Source organism: Anser cygnoides, chromosome Z (assembly GCF_040182565.1).
Source record: "Anser cygnoides isolate HZ-2024a breed goose chromosome Z, Taihu_goose_T2T_genome, whole genome shotgun sequence".
Lineage (NCBI taxonomy): Eukaryota > Metazoa > Chordata > Aves > Anseriformes > Anatidae > Anser > Anser cygnoides.
In genome coordinates, this window is record NC_089912.1 from 19,638,199 (window position 1) to 19,663,383 (window position 25,185).

Consider the following 25,185-nt stretch of genomic DNA (forward strand, 5'->3'; position numbering starts at 1 on the left):
GTCTGGAGTAAAAATATTTACTCTAGATCAGATTTAATTCTGATCAAATGATAATTCTATTCTGGCTCTTGGCATACTTACCTTAGTTCCTATGCAGCACAGATGCTGTCTAATAATGCAGGTCTGGTGATTAGTTAGCTACAAGGTGCTTAGTTGGAGCCACTTAACTGGGCTGAAACAGTCACACAAGACACCTTTATCTCTCAGCCTGTCTGCACAGAGATGTGGAGTTTTCCTGGGTAATTGAATGCATGAAGTCTTGTCACTTGGCTGCACTTCATGGCATTTAACAGCTCAGGGCAAGTCGATAAGTGTAGCAGAATGAAAGAACCATATGTAAATTTATATTTATACAAATAGCTTAGTTTGAGTATTAGGAGCAGTAAATTAAGAATGAGCATTGCAACAATGCTAATGTTATCCACATGTGGAATTGGCTGTTGTACCAGTATCTACATCTCTGCATTGTATTTAGGAATTGCTGATGCCAGTTACCATTTTTCCAGCTCTGCTATCACAATCAGGTCTTACCACAAGTGTTTTTTGAAAGCTTGCCATTTTCTTCTCTCACTTTCAGATACATTCAGATATACTTTCTCTGTGTGTGTATGTGTGTGTAAGTAATGTGTGTGTGTATTTCTCAACGAAGTAATTGCATACTCTGTTAATGCAAACTGTTCTTATATGGCTTTCTATTTTATGTGTTGCAAAACTGCTTTCCTAAAGATATATGGCTGTGCTTGTGTTGAATGCATTTGCTGTTAAACTTTGGACCTAAGTTTTGGTTGGCATTCTGGTGGATTCTGGCAGAGGAGTAGAGAACCAACCACACCTGCCCTATAGGGAGGGGTTACAAAGGTACTGAATGAAGGACAAAGTAAATGAAGGAAGATACAGGATTCTTGAGAGAAAATGGTGTTACTCAAATCTGGAGGAAAACCAACTTGAACAAAAATTTTCAGTTACTACTATTTGGTACTTTGTTCCTTCACATACTGCTTTTGATCTTTGTTCCCATCTTCGCTTTTCCATGATTTGCAGCCCATTTAGTAGATCTATAGCATACTGTTCTTTACTGCTGCTGGCTTTTCAGTCATGTTGTCTTTGCTTCACTTCCATCAGCAAGGGAAACTATTGGACTTTTATATGATACTCAAGAGTTAACTACATTTTATTAGCTCTAAGGTTTTTTTTTTGTTACTAGTCTTCACTGTTTCCTCTTACTCAATTCATACAAGGTAAGTGCAGATCACCACCAGACCTTTCACCTGATCCTTCAGCTATAAAACAACACAATTTTGGTGAAGAAAGAATGAGCATGAATAACTTTCAAACTCTTTTTCAGTAATATATATACGTAAACAGTGAATTCAGAGAGCAAAGTATTGCAATTGTTTGCTGGCTGGTATACACATTACTGTTGGAGGAGTATTGTCCTCTAAAAATGTCTTGTTCTAGAATGTAAAATGTTCTTTTATTCACCAGTATTTTACCAGGACTTTGAGCTTTTTTCTTTATGATTTAAAGTACTTCTAGGAAAAAAGGAAAAACCATGTATTTGAAAACCTTGATTTATATGTTGCTTTATCTTCAGGAAAGTGTTTGGAAATAAATTTCAGTGACTGACAGGCTTTCCCTTAAACAAATAATAAAGCTTTGAGAACTGAAGGGTCTAAATCTGCTTCCAAAATGCAATCAGAAGGATTGCAATTATCTCACTAATCAGAGGAGGAAAAAATCTCACAAACAAAAAGCACAAACAGGAAATTTTAGCAACACTTTAAAGTGTTCTTCCTGCTATTTGCCAATTGAAAACATTGGAAAACATTGCTTTCCAGCTCTTCAGAGCATATGTAATAATATGGAACAAGTAATAGTTTGTTATTTATACTTTATTTCAGTTGACACCCTAACATGTTTGGAGGTCAGGGGAGAATAGCATACTTAAAATACTTGACTATCTGATGTTTCAGTGGCAAAACAGTGGCAAAACACTGTACAGAATTACAGTTGTTGAAAGGAGTTCAGTGCCGACTTGGTAGCAATGAGTAAGTGATAAGCTGCTGTGTTGAAAGTGAGGTCTCTGTCAACAAACTTTTATCGTTTAAAGTTAACACCTGGCCTGAATGTGAATTTATGCTATTTTCTTTCATGAATGTTCAAATAAATAACACATGCATGAGTAAGATAAATCCAACAATTCTGAGGAAAAAATCTTCCAAATTGCCTGATGCTTTTGAGGAGAACTGACAAGAAATAAAAGAATGAAGACTAAACTCTGACATATAGTCAAAGAAAAGAAGGGAAGAGGCGTGCAAGGAAAATCCAGATGCATTTCCCTGATGAGAAGTCCCCACATTGTCTTTCCAGTTGGGGTATTGTGGATTGGACTTCACTTAATTTGATGTGGTTTTAATCTTAATTGTCTGATGTCTCCAGTCCTGAAACCTTCACAGTGAGGAATTAAGTAAGCCTATAAGGATAAACAGCATTCTTGGTAATGTATCTTACAGAAAAGTTTGGAATTTTTGGAACCAAAGCGTTGCTGAAAATCTGTTGGATCTGTATTTGCAAAATTAGTAAATGCTTTTAAATAACATTTGATTAACCAGTTACTAGGTATGTTGCTTATTCTGGATGGCCACAGATAAGTTACTTTTCAGTCAATGACAATAAATTAACTAGACTTGAACTAATATATTCCCTCCTATTTTTTTTACATCTGTTAAAGTTTGTTTACCTCTTTCTTTACATGCTTCTGCCTCTCTCTTGCTTATCTTACAATATTCAGGAATATTCCAATAAATTTAATGGAATCAGAAAGGAATTGGCAAGAAAAGAGGTAAGACTGCAGTCTGAGGAGTGTTTATATTTGGATCCATAAGTCTCTGAAGCAAAGATTAATATTTTCCAACATGTATAAAGCCACAAAAGTATTAATATCTATGCTAGTCCTGGAAGAAACTGACTTCTGTCTGAATTTCTAAAAATAGTACTTACTTTCAGTAGGAATTTTGATAGGAAACAAATCATCTGCCATCAATAATTATTCTAGTTCAGTAAGTTTTTTGTTCAATGGTGGGTTTTAATTTTTTCTATTATTTTGTGTATTAAACAGATGCTCAAGAAGGCTATTAATAATGTCAGAAGAATGGCTTCTCATCCAACATTACCATATTGTAAGTTCAGTGTGTTTTTTATAACTGCAGATTATATAAAAGTTATGTAAAGTTTATACACTACAGAATAGCCTTTGGAAACAATGATTTTTTAAATCAAATGAGTATTGTATTTCTTGTTATTTTGACTTGCATGAAGGATAGAAGGATAAAGCTACATTAGTATCAACAAGTAAATAGCTTCGTATTTCAGAACCATCTAAATATAGTTGTTGAATAATAAATATGTAGAGCTCAATAAGGTTTGAATAGCATGGGTTTAAATTTCAGTGTCACCCATACTACATTATGCTGGATACCGTGACAGATGCTATGGCTTTAACTGTTCTGAGGATTTTGTGAGCTGATGTGAGGTTTCTTAATGTTTTGGAAGAAACCTTCCTGCTCAACTACAGGGATGCCTGCGAAAAGTCAGTTAAATGTTTTCTTTTGCAGATCTGACAGGTGCTCAAGATGGTAGCGTAAGAATGTTTGAATGGGGTCATGCACAGCAAATCACTTGTTTTCGGTCTGGTGGCAACTCAAGGGTAACTCGAATGAGGTTCAATTACCAAGGAAATAAGGTAACTAGAGGATGCTTCTGTATTTATGCTATTCTCTTTCCTCAAACAAGTTGTAAATTAGCTGAAGCATCGTATTCTTCCAATCTCAAGTATCTTCTCTGAATTGTGGGAGATAATTTCTCTGTAACATATACATACATATTTACAATTTATCTCTTTTCAGTTTGGAATTGTTGATGCTGATGGGTATATAAGCTTATATCAAACAAATTGGAAATGCTGCCCACTTACTGGAACCTCACCAAAACCATATTTGGTAAGCAGAAAACTAAACTTGCTTCCATTAACTTCTGTTGTACTCTTTTATTTCCTTGCCTCTTTAGACGTGTTAAGACTGAGCAAGGATTGTACTGATAAACCCGTATTAATCAAGATTTAATAATACATTGTTGCTATTCTGTAGTTCATTTGACAGACAAATACTCAAATTCTAATCATACTACTGAAGTTGTAGAGTAGGAGTTGCAATGTCATAACTGAAATAACTTTAATGTTCCTTGAGAATTATCAATAACCAACAGTTGTTAAATAATCAGTAAAGGGGGACTGGATGGAAAGTATACTTCCATGAAAAATTAACAGTATCAGAAGGTATACATGTACCCTTATGTCCTGTGTGCTTTAAAGTGGTTTTCAAACAACCCACCTTCCTGAGGAAGTTTAAGCTTTCATGTTTACACAATATTTGTTTCTTTTTTAATTAATTATTTCTAAACTGCCTTTTTTCAGACCTGGCAGTGTCATAACAAAACAGCCAATGACTTCGTTTTCATCAGTTCATCATCTTTGATAGCAACAGCAGGATTGTCTTCTGACAATAGGTAACAACTTATTAATTGCTGCTCTGATAATGTGTAAAAATGAAATGGTACCATGTTTTCTTCCCCCTCGCCACGTTCTGCTTCAGCTTTTTGGTGATTCTCCTTAGGCAGTTTAAGAGCAATGTGCATACTTCCTCACCTCTTTGTGAGAGGTAGAGAGAAGCAATATTTACTCCTGAATTCTATTTGCTTACTGAAGGTACGTAGGAGGCACAAAACCTCTGTTCATGTTCCATATGAACCTGTCTTAAAGTATTTTTACAGACTTAAGTACTTCTGTGTAGCTCTTCAGTTAACGCTTTTCTTAGGTTTGGATGAAGTAGTAGCAAGAATTGCTAACATTCAGCTACAAAAAATTGTAATCTCAATATGAATCCTTTATGACAATAAGTGGTAGTAGAATGATTGTGTAGCAGGCATGTTCTTCCAGTGTATGTGTAACTAGGAAGGTAAATTGGGGTCTGCTCAAAATTAATAACTTCTAAAGCTTTTTTTTCCATGCTTTATGCCTGAAACAGTTTTTCTAAGATTCATAAGACTTCATCCAGTTGTTCAAAACATTTAAGCACATTTGGCATTGAATTAAAATTCTTTTTTTCTACAGAAATATTTGTCTTTGGGATACTTTGGTTTCACCTACAAATAGCTTGGTGCATGGTAAGTAAAATACAACGAGCAAAATATTTGATCACAGTAAAAATACCTGTCTTTATGGAAAAGTTACTGTGGAAAGCAGTTTTAATACTACTAGTAGAACATCTTTCACTGCCCCACGTAGTTGCATCAGCAGGAATCTAAAAACAGGTTATTGAGAAATGATATAAGACTATATATAAATGGTTTCATGGACATGAACACCTTCCTTTGCATACCTTCCGTCTTTGCACCACTAGTGCAATCCCTGAAAGCCAGACATCTGTTGTGTTTTTTTAAGACTGAATAAAACTTTTTTTTATAGTGACTAACATATTTAGAAAACGATAACTATAAAGCTGTAAAAACCACGTTTTTTTTTTCCAGAGCTACCAGAGTTGTGTTTGCATGGATATGCATACACATTCTTCAGCTCCAGGTTCCTATGGCTGTGTCTGTGCTCATAAGTCAGAGAGGCCCCACTCAACACTAAGCATTAGATCAAATAATGGTACTATAAAGATAGCTTTAAACACTTCTAGATATATTATCTGTTTGAAGAATTTGAGTGGACATGCTTTTTAAGAACTGTAACATATTTCATTGCCTCAGTTAGAATCTTACACTCAGAAACCATGATTATGAAATGGTTCTCTGAAGTTATGTACATGAATAAATACGCCACATTTTCTAGGAAATCTGCATTGATTTTTATGAATAGATTTGACAAGCAAATATACAAATAAGATCTCATATAGTAATTTTCAGAGTATAACTTCTAAAGATGTGCTCACTACTATATTTGTTAAATACACAGTGCATCTTTGCTTTCAAAGATTGTCCAGTCATTTTTATTCTATGTATTATGCCAAATATACTGTGGAATGTTTTAAATGGTTTCTGGGTGTGTGTGGATACAGCTTTACAAAAATACTTCGGAAGAATTACTCCTGTAAGTATGCTTTTTGAGATGTAATGAATATTTAGCTGGGTTTCATTGTTTCTATTACTAATATTTTGTTGCAGTGGAAAAAAAAATTCCCATGTCTGAAACACAGGATTAGTCTGAGAGAGTGAAGTTGTGAACTCCTTGTAACTGAAGTCTGGTAAATGCTTAGGCATTATATATGAGGTGCATGAAATTTCAAAACATAGATTTAGAGAACCCTTTGAATCACAGGTACAATATATTAACATATTAGGATTTATAGCATCTGGTCTCAAACATACTGAGCTTTGTTCTGATAACTAATCTTACTTTTACTTCTACTCATTTGGAAGAGTAGACATATCCAAATCTGTAAACCAGCAAATCTAAAGTAAAATAGCCAGTGGAAACTATTGTCATATCTGGTCAAGTAATTCAGGAGGACGTTTTGTATAGGAAATATGCCTTGAAATAATAGTTGCTAGAGAACTTGAAAAGTACCTGTTTCTGATCAAGGCTTAATAGTTTGTGATTACACAGGGGCAGGAAGAAGGGTATGATTTTTCTTCCACACAGATTATAACTGCTTCAGTTGGCAATAGTACAACCTCAGGATGTCTGATGTAAACCCAGCTTCAAATACATATATTGTACTGCATTAAGTAGGCTGGCTGTGGTCAGCTGGATTGTGGCTTCAAAGCCACTCTTGTTACTGTGTTGAACTATTAGAGGTTCATGACAAATTAACATTAGTACAGTGTATTTATTTAAATTACTTTGGCTTTCAGCTTTCATCTGTCATGACAGCGGAGCAACTGTTCTAGCATATGCTCCAAAACATCAGCTCTTAATCTCTGGAGGCAGAAAAGGCTTCACATGTATAATTGACCTCCGCCAAAAACAGCAGCAACAATTACTCCAAAGTCATGATTCTCCAGTCAAAGCAATTGCTGTTGATCCTACAGAAGAGTATTTTGTCACAGGATCTGCTGAAGGCAACATAAAGGTATTTAATAAGAGGGAGGGAGCAGAGAGGTAGAGATGATAATGTGTAAATTAATAAAAAGGCACCATGCGTAAGTGTGGAATAATCAGAGATCATATATTCTGCATTTGTTCTCAATCCTTCATTTTCACATATAGTACTTTACTTATGAAATGTTAGTCTTACCTTGCAGTAATCTTAGTACCTCAGTTAATCTTACCTTAGTCATCTAATATATTTCTCAGTATATAGAATGAATATTAATATTCTGTAACCATGTAATTGCAGATTGCTACATATCTTTTCTTTTGTAATTAGTGTCTGAAAGATGAATGCAGAACGTAGTTCACTCCAATTTTTCTGTGACTCATTACGAGTGAGATATTAGTGACTTAAGATCATGGTAATTACTGTTATGAGAGATTGATGCTTTGATGCTTTTTCAGGTATGGAGTCTGTCTACATTTAGTCTTCTTCACACTTTCATCAATGAGCATGCTCGGCAGTCACTCTTCAGAAACATTGGGACAGGAGTCATGCAAATTGAGACAGGACCAGCAAATCACATATTCTCCTGTGGTGCTGATGGAACAGTAAAGATGAGAATCTTGCCTGATAGATTCAGCCCCTTTAATGAAGTGTTAAAAAATGATGTTAAGTTTATGATCTAATATTTTTCTCAGTACAGTGTATAACATTCCCCTTCAGCCATCTCTGAAAATATTTTTCTTGAAACTAGCCAACAAAGCAGATATATAATGATAGCTCGTGCCACAAAGATGCTTTTGTTTTCATATTTATTACCTGGAGCTTTTAATCCCATATGCACTGATGCCTTAAAGATTAACAAGGTCCTTCAGATTATGATTGTTGCCTAAAATAAAAGCTATCCAGGACTCTGAATTATATATTTATAATTTTCCTAAGATGTTGCTGAAGTGGATTACTCCTCCTTTTAGGTAGTTACACTCCCACCAGGAGTTTACCATCTGGGCATGGCCTTTATAACCAACACCTGGACTTTTTCTGACAGCAGATCCAGATAGGAACCTTAGATAATAACCTTACTCTTTCACTGTGGCAACTATAACTGTCTCTCATTAATTTGTGTAGTTGGCCATTAATATAAATTTATACCTATATCTGGAAAAGAAGCAAAGCCTATTTTAGTTAGATACTCCTAGTGTATCGGAAGCTGGCTGTGCAACATTCATATGAGCCGCTGTCTGTCTCCATTCCTGGAATCCAGGCTGTATACCTCTTTAACTCACTTGGTCTCTTTCCTCTGATATAGGGTATAAGAAACTGAAGGACATTGTGTAACTTGTCTTCTGTTCTATAGCTTGACTCATTGCCATCAGGATGGCAGACTTAGCTTTTAAAAAATAAATATATTTTTAAGCCTGAACACTCCCTTTACGAAAATATGTAAATATTAATGGATATCTTCCTATTAAAATTGTCAAGATTATTTATGAAGATTTAGTCTTGATCAAAAAAGTACAGGAAGATACTACTTCTAGGATATGGCATTAGAATTTCTTCAAAGAATATTTATTTGCATGTCTGTAGAGGAAAAAAAAAAACTAATTTATTTTTACATTTTTTCCAGTAAGACTTTATTTAGCCCAAAGATACTCAGTTCCTTCTTAGCACTTATGTTCTTGTTTGTCTGCTTTTCCTAAATACTTTAAAAAAGTAAAAAGGAAAAAAAGTTTAACAGCAAAGTACTTCAATACTGTCACTCTTTGTACTGTGTGTTTACATCTGGTTTAAAATGAAAGGAAAGGTATATTGAAAAGGCTAGATGGATTTTTTTGCCAAAATATTAAACTGCATAACTTAAATGTTTGACCAAAATATTAATGCACAAAGCCTTTACATTTTTTTTAGTCAGCTAAAAACTTTTTCTGTAAGTATTTTGGTTTATTTTTCCTGACCTGATTCAAAACTTGAGAGCTTGACAAAGGTTTAATTTGTAAATTAGTTGTGAGGCTGGGTTACTTGAATGCCAATGGTGTACTTTTTGCTAAAAGATATTTTGTGAAATATAGCACCAAGATATTAATTGTAAGATAAACTTGTCAGATTAGAACTATGGGGATAAATAAAGCATAGTAGAAGTGAAGGGCTTGTAAAATGAACTTTGTAACATTCTCAGGATGCTTTTATCTTAAGAATATAAAATTGTTTAAAAAGATTTTGTAAATTGTATTAAGGTCATTTTAAATGTATGTTTCGCAAGTTGCAGTGCAAACACTATGAAGGTTTTTATGCACATAACCTGAATTTTCAAATTGTGCAATAAAAAGAATGTGAATACTTTGCCATGAAGAAACATTGTGACAGCATTTTGAACTGGTACAGCTGTTCAGTGGTTCAACTGTAATTGTTCTTCCACAACACTTAGTTATTGATTGAAATCAAATTGATACTAAAACAGTTTAAGTACAGTGATGGACCAGAAAAGTGACTGACGAAAAGTGACACCACCTTACAGAACAGACTTGCCCAATATGTCATATCTGCTCAGTGACTGAGTTTCTAATAACCTCTGTTCCTATTAAAGAAGGAAAACCATGGAGTTACCAGTAGGACACTCCTTAAGAGAATCAACTGAAACCCTGACTTTGTAGCCGCTTATATACGTGCATTAGTTTTATGCAACCACTGAACTAACAAAGTTATATTCAGAAAAGGAAAAATGTGCAAAACTATGGCAACATTGTATAATGATGTCCTTGATGTTTTGTCCTTAAATATATATATAGATAGATAGATATTTCATTAGCTTTAATATTTCAAGCTTGTTTTATTGTACTGGCATTCACAAAAAAGCCGTCTTTTCATCTGTGAGCTAATCGATACGATTTTATGTGGAATTTGCCAAGACATACAATGTTGTCATTCTTCTGAATTGAGCTGCACTATGAATATCCTGGAAAACTTATGCTTATACCAGAAAAGTAATGACTATGAGCGGGCATCTTCAATAATGTTTATAGTTACCATAAGCTATTCTCAAAACTAAATTATGTAAAATCACTATGTATTTGCCCACACCTTCATAATATTTCCAATAAATCATGCAGAAAGTCAACCTTCTAGATTTCCATGTTGCTGCTACTTCCTTTACAAATCAGTTGTATGCTTGTATAATGTTAACTGATGTTTAACAATTGTGGTAAGTCATTTTATTGGTAGCTTTATTGTAATGATGGAATCAATGGATGAGTTAAATTCTGTTCTATTTGAAACTTTTTAAAGGGACATTCTCAACTTTAAATCAAGCCATTGGGGAAAAATTGAACTCGAAACTCGTCTAGCTGTTTCTTCAACAGCTTCCACCAATTTGTCTTTCCAGCAATTAGTACTTTCTTCCTATTGCTATGCAAGTAAGTCAGAAGGTTGTTAGTGGCTACCGAGGGTTCTATGAATGTGGTAGCTGTATGCAGAAATTGAACTTAAAATTTACACTTCCCAGTGTTTAATCTCCAATAATCCCATAACAAAATAACCGAGTTGATAATGTCTCTTTTAAATATCATAGACTAGCAGTTGTGACTTGTGTTTGTCCATGTAGTAATACATAATGCGATCAGTTTTTCAAACTTGTGTTGTTAATTGATTTGGTTACTTCAAGCAGATTTGTGATCCAAGTTCCTCACTATTACTTCATTAATGTGAGAGTTAAACTCTGGCCATCTGGGTACTTAAACTGACTTGCTTTGTGACTTGCAAAACAGATAATTCTCAGCTGACAGCTGATATTGCAGAATGTTCATGAGAAGGATGGCGAGTGGAATAGACTTAGATTTTGTACCACGCTGATGTGGCACAAGCTGAGCTTATGTGTTCTGATGTGTTTTAGGAACCTCGCTACCGCTTGCAAGAAAAAAAACTTTTGGGGATATTCTACATTAGGTACTGCTCCCTTCCTCCTAAGAGCACCCAATGTTAGCTTAGTTGCAATAGGTATGAAAACAAGCAACCGTGATTAAAAGACAATAAGCTTGGAGCCTGGATGTGTTCTCCAAGTTAATTTTTCAAATGTTTATTTTTACTAAAAGTAGCAAAACAGCCTCTAATGGCAGGTTCAGCACACTGATCAAATACTTTCTATAAAATAAAGATACTGATTTACCAAGTTTCTTGGTGTTTTATTCTTCCCCATTTCTAGCTCTAAAATCTACTTTTTTAATCTTCTTGCCTTTTTTATTTTATTTTAATGCCTTAGCTTTGTTTGCACATTAGCTTTCTGATGTCATATTTTAAGTGTAGCACATTATTTAACTATCAGTTGCCTTCTTTTTAAGTCTTACTTCTCAGTGCATGGTCCATCCTGTCATTCTCCTTGGTAATGATCACTTTTTTTTAAAAACTAGAATCATAGAATATATTGTGGAAGGGATCCACAAGGATCACTGAGTCCAACTCCTGCCTTCACACAGGACCACCCAAAAATCAAACGATGTGTCTGACAGCGTTGTCCTGACACATTTTGAACTCAGTCAGGCTCAGGGCCATGGCCCCTGCCCTGGGGAGCCTGTCCCAGTGCCCGACCACCCTCTGGGTGCAGAACCTTTCCCTAACACCCAGCCTGACCCTCCCCTGTCCCAGCTCCATGCCGTCCCCTCGGGTCCTGTCGCTGTCCCCAGAGAGCAGAGCTCAGCGCCTGCCCCCCCTCTCCCCTCGTGAGGGAGCTGCAGGCCGCCATGAGGCCTCCCCTCAGCCTGCTCTGCTCTGGGCTGGACAAACCAAGGGACTTTAGGCGCTCCTTTTATGTCTTACCCTACAGGCTCTTCACCATCTTAGTTGCTCTCCTGCCATACTTTAGTTGCACTCTAATAGTTTTATGTCCTCCTTCTATTGTGATGCCCAAAACTGCATACACTACTTGAGGTGCAGTTGTCCCTCCTGGCTGCCAGAACACACTGCTGGCTCATGTTCAATTTGCTGTCAAACAAAACCACTAGCTGCCTTTCCGTGGGGCTGCTCTCCAGCCTATTTTCCCCTGGTTTGTATGTATAACCAGGGTTGCCCCTTCACAGGCGCAGAATCCAGTACTTGTTAAACTTCGTATTGTTGGTGATTGACAGGCTCTCTAACTAGCCAAGATCTCTCTGCAAGGCCTCGATACCCTCAAGGGAGTCAACCGTTCCCCCCAGTTTAGCATCATTTGTAAACCTGCTTAGTACATATTCAAGTCCTGCATCCAAGTCACTTATGAAAACATTGAAGAGAACCAGCCCTAAAATGGAGCCCTGGGGAACCCTACTACTGACTGTCTGCCTGCCTTTAGTAACCCCATTTACTATAACCGTTCAAGCCCATCAGATTATGTATTTGTCTAGCTGTATGCTGGACATTTTTTCCAGAAAGGTACAATTTCAAAAGCTCTGCTGAAATCCAAAAGGTCATATCAACTGGCTTCCCTTGGTCAATTAGGTGGGTGATCGTGTCATGACAGGAAATTAATTTTTTTTAAACGGGACTTCCCCTTCATGAACCTGTGACTGGCTATGACCAATGACCACATTGTCTCTCAGGTGTTTTTCAGTAACTCCCTGAATAATATTCTCCATAACTGAAGTGAGACAGACAGGCCTGTAATTACCAGGGTCGTGTTTCTTGCCATTCTTGAAAATAGGAATAATGTTTGCCAGCTTCCAGTCAACTGGGAATGGTCCCAAGACCATTCAAAAACAGCAAAGAGAGTCTCATGATGACCAGCTCTCTGAGTAACCTGGGATGAACCCCATCAGGCCCCATAGAGTTTGTCTCCGTCAGAGCTCATAATCACTGTTGAAGGTGAAGGGTGTTATAAACTTTTCTGCTTTGAATGTGTCCCTCTTTTTGAGGTGACCATCCTCATGAAGTAACAGAGTAATATTTTCTCTGGTCCTCGTTTTGCTGTTAATATGCTCAAAAAAAAGCCATTTATATGGTCCCCTGCAGTAATGGACAGTGTCAACTCTGAGCTTTAGCCATGCTAATTTTTTCCCTACAAAGGCAAACAGCATTTCTGTAGTCCTCCCATGTCTCCTGACCTCACTTCCAATGGACAAACTCTTTTTCTGCCTAAGCTTTAGAAAATCCCTGCTCAGTCAGGCGGACTTTCTGCCCTGCCTGCTTGACTACCAGCATTTTGGAATTGCCTGTTCCTGTGCTCATAGGAGGTGGCACTTAAAAACTGACCAGCACTGACGGACTCAGATGACTCAAAAAGCAGTTCCCCAGGGGACCTTACTGAGCAGTTCCCTGAGCAGCCTGAAGTCTGCTCTCACTGAATCCAGAGTTGAAGTTTTTGGTGGCAGTTTTCCTCCTATCAACACAGATTTTAAACTCAGCTACTTCATGGGTGCTATGGCCAAGACAGCCACCCATGGAGACCCTCTCTGTTCACCAGCAACAGATCTAGGAGGGCACCTTTCCTAGTCAGCTCCCACAGTACACGTCTAATTTAAATTAGAAAGGCTGTGAAGGTCTTAAGGAACTCTTAACTCTCCAATTTTCTCATTTCTAGAAAAGAGATATGTGTGTTCCCACTCAAATAATTAAATGGTAGGCAGCCAGCTCCTGCCAAAATTAAAAACACCTCCCTGTGGAGCGCAGCAGAACAAAGGCATGACTTCACCCGGGGGTTGCTGTTCGACAGCAGTAACTCCTGTGGCGTTCCTCTGGTGAAGCACTGCACAGAGGAGCACCCCAGGAGCCTGCTTTCCACCGAACCAAGCCAGGCGTGTGTGACCACTCTTCTCCCCTCACCACCTACCCCGGGGGGGCCGTGCCCGCTGCCCACCAACCACCATATGCTGTGACTTTTTTTATTAACTTGTGGTGGCTGACCCTCCCATCCCGTCCCGGCTGCCCACAGGGATCAGCAGCGGTTCCGGGCCGAGCCGTGCCGAGCCGGGCGGGGCGGAGGCAGGGCCGCCCCCCTTCCTGCCGCGCCCCACGCCGCGGGGAGCCGGGGCCGCCTCAGCCACGCCCGCACCGCCTCGGCCGCGCCGCTCCCGCCGCTCCCCGCCGCCAGCCCCGCGGAGGCGCCGCCGCCGCCGCCACCCTCGCGCCCCCAGAGTAAGTGTGCCGAGAGCCGGGACCCCGGCCCCTCCTCGCCTCGCCTCCGCCGCCCGAACCGGCCCCGGCGCCGGGCTGGGACGGGTCCCGGAGCTGAGGGAGGGCAGGGCGGCTGTGCCGGGCGCGCAGAAACGCGCCGAGCCGCGGGGCAGGTCTTCGTCGCAGCTGCCGTGGAGGTGCTGGTTTTGGGAGGGGTGGGTTTGGCTTTGGAGTACCACCAGCAGAAGTGCAGGTAAAAGGGGCTCCAGTCCTGTGCGGATCGAGGAGACAGAGTACGCTTCAGCATGGGGTTTGCCTGTTAGGAGGCTGGGTAGCCAGACCTCCCGTTCCGGAGGTCTGCCTGCCTGCAGAGGTGTGCGTCCTCAGTTACGTGTGGCCAGGCGTGTGCCCCGGTAAAGCAAACTCAGCCCGAGTGATGTTCCCATCTGCACTCACCTTGCTCCCTGCACTGCTTTGCTTTGCACACACCGTCCCACCCAACTCAGTCGCCACAGGTTGAGAGTTGGGCTGATGGCCCTTCCATTCCTCATCCTGCCAACTTAGGTCGCTCCCATGTTGGTGGGACAGAAAGGTAACACCTTGTGTTTCCAGGCATCAGAGTTTTACATTCAGTAAGCACGTACCAAGTGTTAAATGAACAGAATGCCTTTTTATCTTTGTCTCGTTTTAAAATGTGGAGGAGAAGAAAAAAGCCTCCTTTATGGAATGACCTACTCAGGTACTAGATGAAGGTGTCTACACGTTCATTGCTCCTCTCAGAAGTCCATTTCCTAAGAGGTCAGAAGCATTTTCTGCTTCTGTCAAATAAGCCGCATAAAAGTTTGTTGAGACTCTAAACAGGGCCTGGTAGGAGAAGAAGTCCAGAGTGGAAGAGATGTGCAGTGGAAGGAAGTCCAAGAACTTTTTTGGGAAGGAAAAATTGGTGATCTTGGAACACGATTGGAAGCAGGAAGAAGGAAATAAAATGTTCTATAACACTTATTTGTTTATTTAACCGGGAAGCAAGCGTATGTGGAAAATCATCAAAGTTACGGTGCAGACCTGTGGAGGAGCGCAAATGCATAGGCTCGAAATGGAAGTTGCTCGCTGTTTGCCTCGGTGACAGGAAGCCGCTCACTTCCGTTAAATAGTAACTAGCGTAATCTGGCCAAACCTCGATGTCAGTGAACTTTGTGGCTTAATTTGCCTATTTTTAGTTTTCTTTAAATACTTGCCATTAGGTAAGGAATAATAACTGCTGTTTCAAATGACTGAGGAAACAATCAGATGGTTGAGGAATCTCAGCCTTGGTCAACTTCTGATTTCAGTTTGTCAAGACAGCTCCTTCAAGAGGTTGGTAGAATGCCTGATAGTCTTTAAAGCAGGTAGCCTGTCCCTACGGATTGCTTTTATACAAACAACAAAAGTACTGAATAACAAAGTAAGGTATGTAAACAGTAGCTGGTTTGAGAGAAGCTACATCTGTATGATAAATTTTCTTCTAAATTGCTACTGTTCCCTCTAAGTTCATCTCTTAATAGTTTTTTTCCCAGAATTTCCCTTCATTTTTTTTAAAAGTCATTCTTATACCTGAACGGACCAAACAAAAAAGGTACCTAAAAAGGTTAAAAAAGTCACTAAGTGATATTTGTGGTGATTTTAGCATTGCTTATAATTCACCTAAATTACCTGCTTAATCTAAATTGTTGGAAGTTTGTTTTCAACAGTTGTTATGGCATTGGAGTAGTTTCTGTCTGCTTAGGAGTACTGTCTGGTTAAATTGTGTTTATGGCTGCCTACATCGGAGAGATGCAATACAAGGCATTTGGACTGTATTTTCTTTCCTCCTTTTTTGTTGTTTTGTTTTGTTTTTACACCCTGTGTAGTTTCTTTGTTTTGTTTGTTTGTATTTTTCCTCTGTTAGGTAGACCATGCAAACTACTTTCTTTTCATCGTCCCAAAATGACAGATTTCTTATTCTTTTTAAGTTAGGTTTTGTGTATCAGGTTGGTCAGATGAGCAAAAGAAAACATAACTGAAAAATACAGGAAGATTGTATGTAAGGTAGGTCTGAACATGCCTCAGGATACATTCCCGCGATATGTACCACAATTCAACAAATTCTCTTGTCTGTGGTTTGGAAGATCGATGTAGAGAATGTTGTGCTCCTAGAGCTGGAGAGTTAATGGCAGATGACTTAGGGACTTCTTTAGGGTTGGTGTTCCTTTGTATTTTCTTTTCTCTTTTTGCAACCTTTCTCAGCTATGATGTAGCAGAAGGTCTGGTCATCTTTATTTGAGACTGGCTTTGCAATCAAAGAAAGTGGCTATGGCTTCAAATTAGTTATGGTTTGTTTATTTCCCTTTGCCTCCAGCATCCTCACATCACAAGACCTGGAATAAATGTTACGTGTGGTCACAAAGAAGTTAAGATGGCATTTTGGCAGTTAAGCTAAGTAGCCAGAAGTTTCACCAGAAGTTCTTTTGCTCCTTCTCACACAATGCTTTGCTCAAACCAGATCTGCCTTTTTTAACTTGAGCATCGACTGACCTCACCCTCTGCTGAGGAGTTTGGGTTTTGTGCCCTGAGATCGAGGTATGTGATATGCAGAGCATGTGCCAGTTTCATTAGCATCTCTAATGAGCCTCAAAGAAGGGGAAGAGTGCAGAATACTGCTTTTAAACTAGAAGCATGTGCTTCAGGTGCTGTTTTCTGAACGGGTCATTCAAAACATCATTTAAACCCAAAATACCACTTCTCGCTTCCTGTCACTCTGGTAAAGTGTGGGATTTCCACAGTGGCCTTGAATTTAGTAAGATAGGTGTATGAGATGAGATATCAGATAAAATGCATGCCCTTTATAGGATGCAAGATAAGACTCTTTGTTAATTTCAGTTCTGTACTTGTTTAGAGCCCTGGAGGGTAAGAAGGAGGGTAAAAACTGTCTCAGATGTTGATCAAACCTTACAAGGACTTCAGAGATGTTAGGGTGACTTTAGAGGTGCTACCTACCTCTGAGATGATAAAACCATTAGGTGGCATTGATAAGTTGTTAAGATACATGCTAAGGATTAAGGTAAAGAAGGTATCTTTATTAAAATTTGCATTTTATCTGATGCTTTCTCATTAAATGAAAGCATATTTCCTAACAGGTGAATTTTAGTAATAAGTGCGATTGGTTTAATCTAAGGTCACATTTTTCTTCCAGTGTATTTTTAAATTTTGAAAACATTTAGTTGTGAAATTCAGCTTCTATGATCGGATCAACAAAACTTTCCACTCTTACGACTTACTTGAACTGTAATGACTTTGGGCATATAAGATATATGGCATACTTGTCAAAACACAGTGTTTTCTTCCTCTTTATGGAATAACACGGTGAAGAATACACCAGCTCTATCCTGCAGAAATCAGGCTGGTGCATTGTTTTCTAATGGTAGCTACTTGGGTGCATGTTGGGATGTGAGTGATAGTTGTTAAATCATCTGGAGGAGGTTTGTGTGAGCAATGGGCTGGGCTCTGGCTGCATACACAGGGGAATACTTGGTCCATTTAGCATGTGTCTGGAGGTCCCAGAATTCAGAATTAACCAGTGGAAATGCTGTGTGACATAGGAATTCTATATTTATTACTGAGGTCAGTAGCTGAATTATTATTTTGTGGCGATTGTTCGAAATTAGCTATCTGAAGTAAATACAGTCTTTTTTTCTTTTTTTTTTTTTTCTTTCCACGGTGAAAGGCTTCATTGTAACTTTATTTTTGCTTTAACAGCACAGCTTTATGGGAGTGTGTTTGAATGCTGTGGCTGCTCTAAGGAGCTGATCTTGAGAGAGCAATTCAGGAAACTGGATAACAAAGCAAGCTTTTAAAGAACAGTGACTAGTGTTTGATACTTTGTAATTATATATGCCTTAGTTTCTTATAGTATCTTCATTTCATATTTACAGATTAACGTTATGCTAGTCAAATTTTTTTAAGAACAGTGTAGTTTGTCTTATGTGATGCTTTGTCTACAGAAGTTGCTGGGGCTCAGATATATTCAAGATTGTCCACCATAAATAGTTGAACTGAAGCAAAACACATAACCATAGTCCATGTTATTCCTCAGTGTGGTCAATACATGGAAAAGGATAGAATAAATTAAACTGGAAGGTACTGAGAAGTGGGATAATGAGGTCTGTGCTGAGAAAGCATACCTGCACATGATGATTTAGAAGATCTTTGTCTCTTGAACTTTGAAGTTGAATACATATTTGTGCAGGAAATAAAAAAAAAAAAAAACCAAAAAAAAAAAACCCTGTGGCTACCACTAACTGGTTTTGAAGCCCTCCATTCTGTCCAGCATAGCTATAACACACACAATTTTATCAAATTGGCTGTTTTGGAAGATGTGTTAAATATTAGTGTATTTAACAAGAACGAAAATACTTTACCTATGAGGGAAAAAAGTGCGCAAGAAGGAGATAGTCTTGTTCAAAAACATGTTAAAGTGGAATTTATCAAAAAAATGCTAACACATTTCAATAATTGATTAGAAAATATAATGTCTGTAAGCATTCTGGTTCTCCATGAAAATTAATTTCCCTGTAGTTTCAAGTTGAAATAAACTGGTACTGGACCCAGTTCTCTTATAGCTATGGCAACCACTTTGACTTTTGTAGGTAATACTGACCTATCAAAAATATATTGGGACTACTGCAGAATATTATATTTATCTGAAGAAAGTATTTTATGTGCAAGTACAACAGGAATTCTGGAAGTTAATCCAGAAATCCTGAAATTAAACCAGATTTCAGGTGATCAGGACTGTTCTCCATCAAAACTCTGTTACCAAGCCTTCCAGACATCCACACATCACTGCTCTCACTCAGTCCTAAAAGAAACAAAATCTACCTTCGTGCTTCCTCCAGGTCTGGGCAAATCTCAGGTATAACTAAGTCATTAGTATCACAGTCAGGGTAGGGAAAAAATCTTGTTTTTTTTTTCTTCTTGTGACTATCAGATTTCAAAATGTGTGTTAGCCAGCAGCTCATTTTTATCCATAAATGGTCCTCTATTAAGCAGAAGGCCTTTTTCCTGTTAGACATAAATAACAAAGGGCTCCTAAAATACAATTCAACTTTTTGTCAGTGTCAGAAGTGAATAATTGCTATTTGACTCACTGAAAACATTTTAGTTTTATTTTTATACAAGTAGTTTTGCAGGGGTTTTTGGTGCTTCTTTGCTTTGAGGAAAGAAGAGGAAGTTGTTATGTCAGTTACTAATAATAAAGCATTGCAGTTTTACATGAAACAATCAGTATTTAGAGCTCTCTATATTGTGGTTAACTAATACAAACTATGTTAGATGTGGCTAAAATATACCCCTATCTTTACGTCTGTCCCAAAATGGTTTTCAGATTGTGGATTACTTAAATACTGAGCTTGTAGAAAAATGCTAATTGATATTGGAGGTCACCTCTGATTTTCTGTCTTAGCTGCTGCAGGTGGTACTCTCCAAGTACTGAGTATGTGCAGGTGTAAGAAAATATAGACAAGGGTCTAGTTAAATACCCTGTAGTTAAGTTGTAATTGTTAAGCCAGTTTAGAGTATTTCTGGCTAGGTATGTGGTCATTTACAGTATCCTTACAGACCTTTTGGTAGAAGAGAATTTGTTTCATGTATGTGCGTAGTCCTTGTGTGTTAAAGTAATTTTCAAGTCCTGTTGAGAAACCCTTGCCCATCTTCAGCTTGTCCCACATCCTTCCTCCCCAGCTGGCACCACAAATTCTGTGTTTTACCAGCTGGGCTTCAAGTGACTTTTGTAGTTCATGCTTCTTTGCAAGGTGAAAAAAAAAATTAAGAAAAATTGTTCATCAGAAATTATTTTTTTTCAAAATTCCAGGTCATCTTCACGTGTTTAGTCAATAGACACTGATATTGCTTAAAATTTTCTCATCTTCCTGTCTACAGAACTGTTTTTATGAATACTAACTGCAGAGTTTTTATTTGAAAGAAAAATCCATTTCTGAGGGTAGTTTGTCGACGTCCCTAGAGCTTCATGCTCAGTGATGTGTTTTAATTGCTGATTTTATATTGACATAATACCTGTCTCAAGTAGTCCAGACGTAGTCTTATCTATACTACTACTAGCACTTGTAACTGCACTATCGTTTTGGAATGATAGGAATGATTTTGGAAACAGAAATGGATGTTTTAGGGGCATGTAGGGCTAAATTATTATACGATAAAAAACAGAAGTCCTTTGCAAAGAATACAGAGAGGAGAAATGAAATATAAATAGAGGGTAAAGCAAGAGAGACAAGGCAGAGCTTGTTTTAGGACTCTGCTTAGCTATTCAAAAATTTACAAGTCAAGTTGGAAGAGGCAGTTGATAACCTTTAGCTTTAGCTGTGTAGTTATGGCTATTATTACAGTGAAATATGGAATAATATGGCTCAAGTGCTTTTTTTGTCTTCGCTGTCCTTGAAATGCTGCGTTATTTACGTAACAAAATCTAGAAGCTGCCATCTAATATTTTTATGTTAACCTTGTGATACAAACCGACTCTGTTGCGTTTGAGGTAAAGGACAGATCTGCACTGGTGAGATGACAGGTTAAAGATATCTATTTTTTTTCCTCTTTTGCTTTGTATAAGTTAGTAAAAACAACCTTTTAAAAATGTGCAGTTCATCCGTAGGGATCTCTCCTGCTGAAGGCTCAAGTGGATTCAGGATGAGTGTAGCAAATTTGTTCTGAATGTATTCCCGTGTTTTTCAATGTACTTGGAAATATACTATGTGTATTATATATATATATATATGTTTCAAAATGATTTAAACACATTGAAGGGAAATTAATGTCTTTTTCCTCTGTTTGACTACTGTTTTCTTTTTCTTCTATCACTAAGTAGCACTTAATAATAACAATAAAGTGGCTAAATGACAGAATCCTTTAGCCTCCTGTCTGATGTAATAATGTTGTGAAATAAGATAATACAGATCTGTTACTATAATCAGTGTAATGGAAATCTTGATACTTTTTCTAGGTGTCAGCCCTTTTTTTCCAAGCATTTGACAATATATTGGTAGGTGGAATTTTTTCTCATTTGAAGGTGTTCTAAAAATGGTTTACATGATACTTCTCTGTTTCCATGAGTTTCACATCAAGGTCTTATCTCCTACCTTATATAAATTCAATTGATTATTTCTGGGTACATTGACTTAATTCGTTATCCATTAAAATGTTCACTGTAGCACTTTGATGTATTGGATTAACCTTTTTTTTTTTTTTAAGAGCTTTGTAAATCCTTTTTTGCTTGGAAGCTTTTGAAAATTTTTTAAAAGTTACATGTAGCATTGAATAATGGCAGAAACGTGATTAATCAAGGAATCATAGAATGGTTTGGGTTGGAAGGGATCTTAATGACCACCTACTTCCAATCCCCCTGCCATGGGCAGGGACACCTTCCACTGGACCAGGTTGCTCAAAGCCCCATCCAGCCTGGCCTTGAACACCTGCAGGGATGGGGCATCCACAGCTTCTCTGGGCAATCTGGTCCAGTGCTTCACTCCCCTCTGAGTGGAGAATTTCTTCCTCACATCTAATCTAAATCTACCCTCTTTCAGTTTAAAACTGTTACCCTTTGCCCTAATCTTTGAATTGCAGGGAAATCTCTCTAATACAAACTGTCAATCTGTGTTGTGCTGGTCTGCAGAACACCACGCTGGTCAGTGAAGTGGAAGGTATGCTGATTGCCACCAAATGCATTTGTGCAGTTTTACTGGTGGTATTTGCTGTACAAGTGATTCTGAACACAGAGGTGGATAGCTGTGAGTCACCAGAAACGAGAGCTTTGCTGGTGATGCCAGGAGGGCAACAGGGAACAGATGAGAATGAGTGCTAAATGTGAACTCAGCGGAAGGTAGCTGAGTACTGTGTACATTTTCTTTACTTATTTCTCTGAGGTGTTCTTTCACTGCAAATAGTAGGCTGAATAGGAGAGAGCACATAAAAAGAGATGAAAGCATCTATTGAAAGCATGTTCCAGGTGACATCAAAAGATGAAGGACACAGAATATGGCCCTGACCATTAACTGCAGTTTGTGTAGTACTGGCCGTCTGATCTGCCATCCCAAAAAACTGTGATTTAGTTTACTGTGGTTTCTAATGAGCTATCTGCAGATTTTTTTTTTCCCCTGTAGTTTTGTTGTTTTTTTTCCACTTCTACAGAATTTCAGCATGGTCATTTTCCAATAGGTTGTTTAAAATTTAGCACCTTTATGCAAGCATACATTCCGTAGGATTTATTTTTCAGGATCTTGTTTTACAAGAACTGTCCGTTTCTATGTATCAAGCCATGTCTTAGGTTTCAGTCATTGTAGAGCAAGGTGTTTTGAAAATCTTTTCTGAGTGTTTGGGTCCAACTGAGGGGAAGCCAACATTTCAGATGTATAAAATCTGTCAGGAGAAGGGAGAAGGGGCCTAAAAACAAAGTGTGTGCTGCTGTTGTGTACACAGGAAGCCATGTCACAAAAACAACCCTCTTCTCTATTTAAGTGCAAGAGGTTGCATTGGGTGGCAGTTTGGGGAAGGAGAGTGTATCATTACAGTGGACTTTGAGAGTTAAGTTTAAAATGGTAATAAAGCAGAACTCTGTACTAGTCAAGCTTAAACACAGCATGCACCATTTAGCAATATATTAGTTTTACAACTGTGTTTGAGAAAAGAAGTCACAGCTGAAAGTGTGGTTATGACCAGTTTTGCCTTTGCTTGCCTTACAACCATGTTATTGTAAAAGAGGTTGTAGCACAAGCCTGGAAATAGGCGTTCTGTGTCTTGAGGGAAATAAATGCATTGATGGACAGATAAACAGATGGGCAAAGTGATAATTAAATAATTAGCTGGGAGGAGTGAATTCAGAACTTGATCCAGAACTGGAATAGTGATAAGAAGCAGAAGTATAAAGGAGCTTAAATGGACTTCTTGAGAATAAAAATGAAAGACCTAAAATAAAAACCTCAGGTATGTTTAAGATTTTTTTTTTTTCCTTGATATGAAAAGCTGCATAACACCACAGCAGCGTAACCTAAGGATAACCAAAACCATTCGGCAGCAGTGACGGGCAGAAAAGAGGTGTCTTTCTCAAAGGCCTCTTGTGCTGCAGAAGCGTGGCAGTCTAAAAGTACCTGGCAGTGAAGATCTTTCCTGCGCACAGGGATGCAAGGCCCTGCTGTGAAAAAGCAGTAGAGACAGTGAACTAAAGCTTTTCTAGATACTGTTTCTGCTTTGGGTGGATATGAGCATAAAAGGGGAATTGGGGAATTCCACAGGCAAAAATGTTGAGATGACACATGGGCTTTAAAGCCAGCACACGTCTCAGCGCCCATCGTGATGCCTGTGCTTGTGTGGGGACGAGCAGGCCGTCGCACTGTCTGCACCATGGCCCAGGGCTCATGGCGGGGCCACGGCTCTCCGTGAGGGTCAGCAGCCAGGGAGGTGTCCTGCAGCACAGGGATACCTGGAGCACAACCACCAGGATATCGTGGTGGCAGTGGGCTGTGCACCAGATAAGTGCTGTGCAAGGCCTTCACACGTGTCACAGGATTGTGGTCACCCACCTGGAGCAACCTTTAGCAATGCTCCAGTGTCAGATGGGGCAGCTGGGTCCAGCTGGGTGGCTAAGTGTGAGTCTTCCTAGGCTGTACTGCACACTGAGGGACGTGAGCATGTTGTTAATTGCTACCACTTGCCTGATTTCCTCTGCTCGTGTAAATTCCACTCACACAGTTCCCCTCAAGGGCGACGCTTCTGTGCCTGGCTAATTTGGAGGCAATTTATTCAGGTGCTTCATGTTGCTAAAGGGTACCCATGAAAATAGAGTGCCTTAAGATTGTTTATACCTTACTGTGTTGTAATTAAAAGTTTCAGACTGCGGGGTGAGTGCTGCTTGGTGAAAGCTGTATGTCTAGCTAGCAGAAGGCCTCCACAGTCAGAGCTGTGGAAACCAATGTACACTGGATAACCCCCATGTGACTCTCACCCCGTTTGATTAACAGAAAGCACAAGGAAAACAATATTTCTCAAAAAATAGACATGCAAAGACCTGTTAGACCCTGCAAGAATTTTCAGATGAAAAGCAAATTTTCAGTTCAAAAGCCCTATTTTCTACATAAGGCCTCAGAGCATCTTTGACCACTCAGTCCTGTCACCAGTGCCAGTCATCCAACCATGGTGTGGCAGTCCTTTGCAAGCAGCAGAAAACCAGATCATGTAAATGGGTCTGCACGAGGAGCGAATAGCTCTCAAGTAGCAATTTGATGGCATTTCCCTGGCTGGCACGTCCATCTCTGTCAGTCTGGGCAGCCTGGTGGTAGAGTAAGCATCTCCTGGGCTGTGACAAAAGTAGACCAGGTATACCTAATTGGATCCCTTCTGTCTGATGGCAGTTTTAAGAGCTGTGTAGTGTGGAAGGCAGTGAAGGCAAATGGTGGGTGCTGGGGGAGGACTGGGGGCTCCCAAGCCCTTGTTACTTTCAGCTTTTGGGGATTTTGGTGTGTGCTGAGCCCGCAGCAGAGCATGGCACCAGGTAGTTGTGTCCACCAGTTAGGCTCCTGTATCTGAAAACTTAATGCATTAAGCATCGAAACAGGAAAGAGCTGTCTGTCTGAAGGTGATTATTGTGGAACGGTTACTCTGTAATACTTGATGCATGACACCTTATAACAAAAACAACTCTCTTCTTGGATCCAAATCCTTAAATTAAACTTTCAATGCAAGATTGTTTTGAGGGAATAAAAATGGCACAGTCAAGTGCTTCAAAACCATAACCTCTTTTTTCTTTTTTTTTTTTCCCCTCTATGTGGTATTTATGCATAATTCAGTTTTTAGTTATAAACAGGCAAGGACAGAGTATTTCTGACTCTTCAAGTGGGAAACACGAGGCTGTTTGCCAATCAGTGCAATTTATCATTGCTCTGACTTTCTTCTGACTGTAGCACAACTTAATAAAGAGAGAAAATTGGAAGATAAATTAATA

At 38.8% G+C, this 25,185-nt stretch overlaps 2 protein-coding genes across 4 annotated transcripts in view; both read left to right on the plus strand.

Annotated features, from left to right (window-relative positions):
• DMXL1 (Dmx like 1) overlaps positions 1-11,257 on the plus strand; it is an 89,941-nt gene extending 78,684 nt beyond the window's left edge. For 2 of the 3 annotated variants that reach the window (XM_048055073.2, XM_048055075.2), the window contains 7 exons: positions 3,119-3,179; positions 3,615-3,742; positions 3,906-3,998; positions 4,472-4,563; positions 5,168-5,220; positions 6,913-7,130; positions 7,556-11,257. In XM_048055073.2, the coding sequence (XP_047911030.2) occupies positions 3,119-3,179; positions 3,615-3,742; positions 3,906-3,998; positions 4,472-4,563; positions 5,168-5,220; positions 6,913-7,130; positions 7,556-7,780 (870 nt within the window). In that variant the 3' untranslated portion in view covers positions 7,781-11,257. Of the gene's footprint in view, positions 1-2,791; positions 2,843-3,118; positions 3,180-3,614; positions 3,743-3,905; positions 3,999-4,471; positions 4,564-5,167; positions 5,221-6,912; positions 7,131-7,555 lie in introns of all 3 variants that reach the window. The other variant, XM_048055072.2, reaches the window with a different exon arrangement.
• A 2,796-nt stretch (positions 11,258-14,053) lies between these two features.
• Positions 14,054-25,185, plus strand: part of TNFAIP8 (TNF alpha induced protein 8) — a 65,934-nt gene continuing 54,802 nt past the window's right edge. Inside the window, exon 1 of the mRNA XM_066988420.1 lies at positions 14,054-14,189. Within this exon, the coding sequence (XP_066844521.1) occupies position 14,189 (1 nt within the window). The 5' untranslated portion in view covers positions 14,054-14,188. The remainder of the gene's footprint in view (positions 14,190-25,185) is intronic.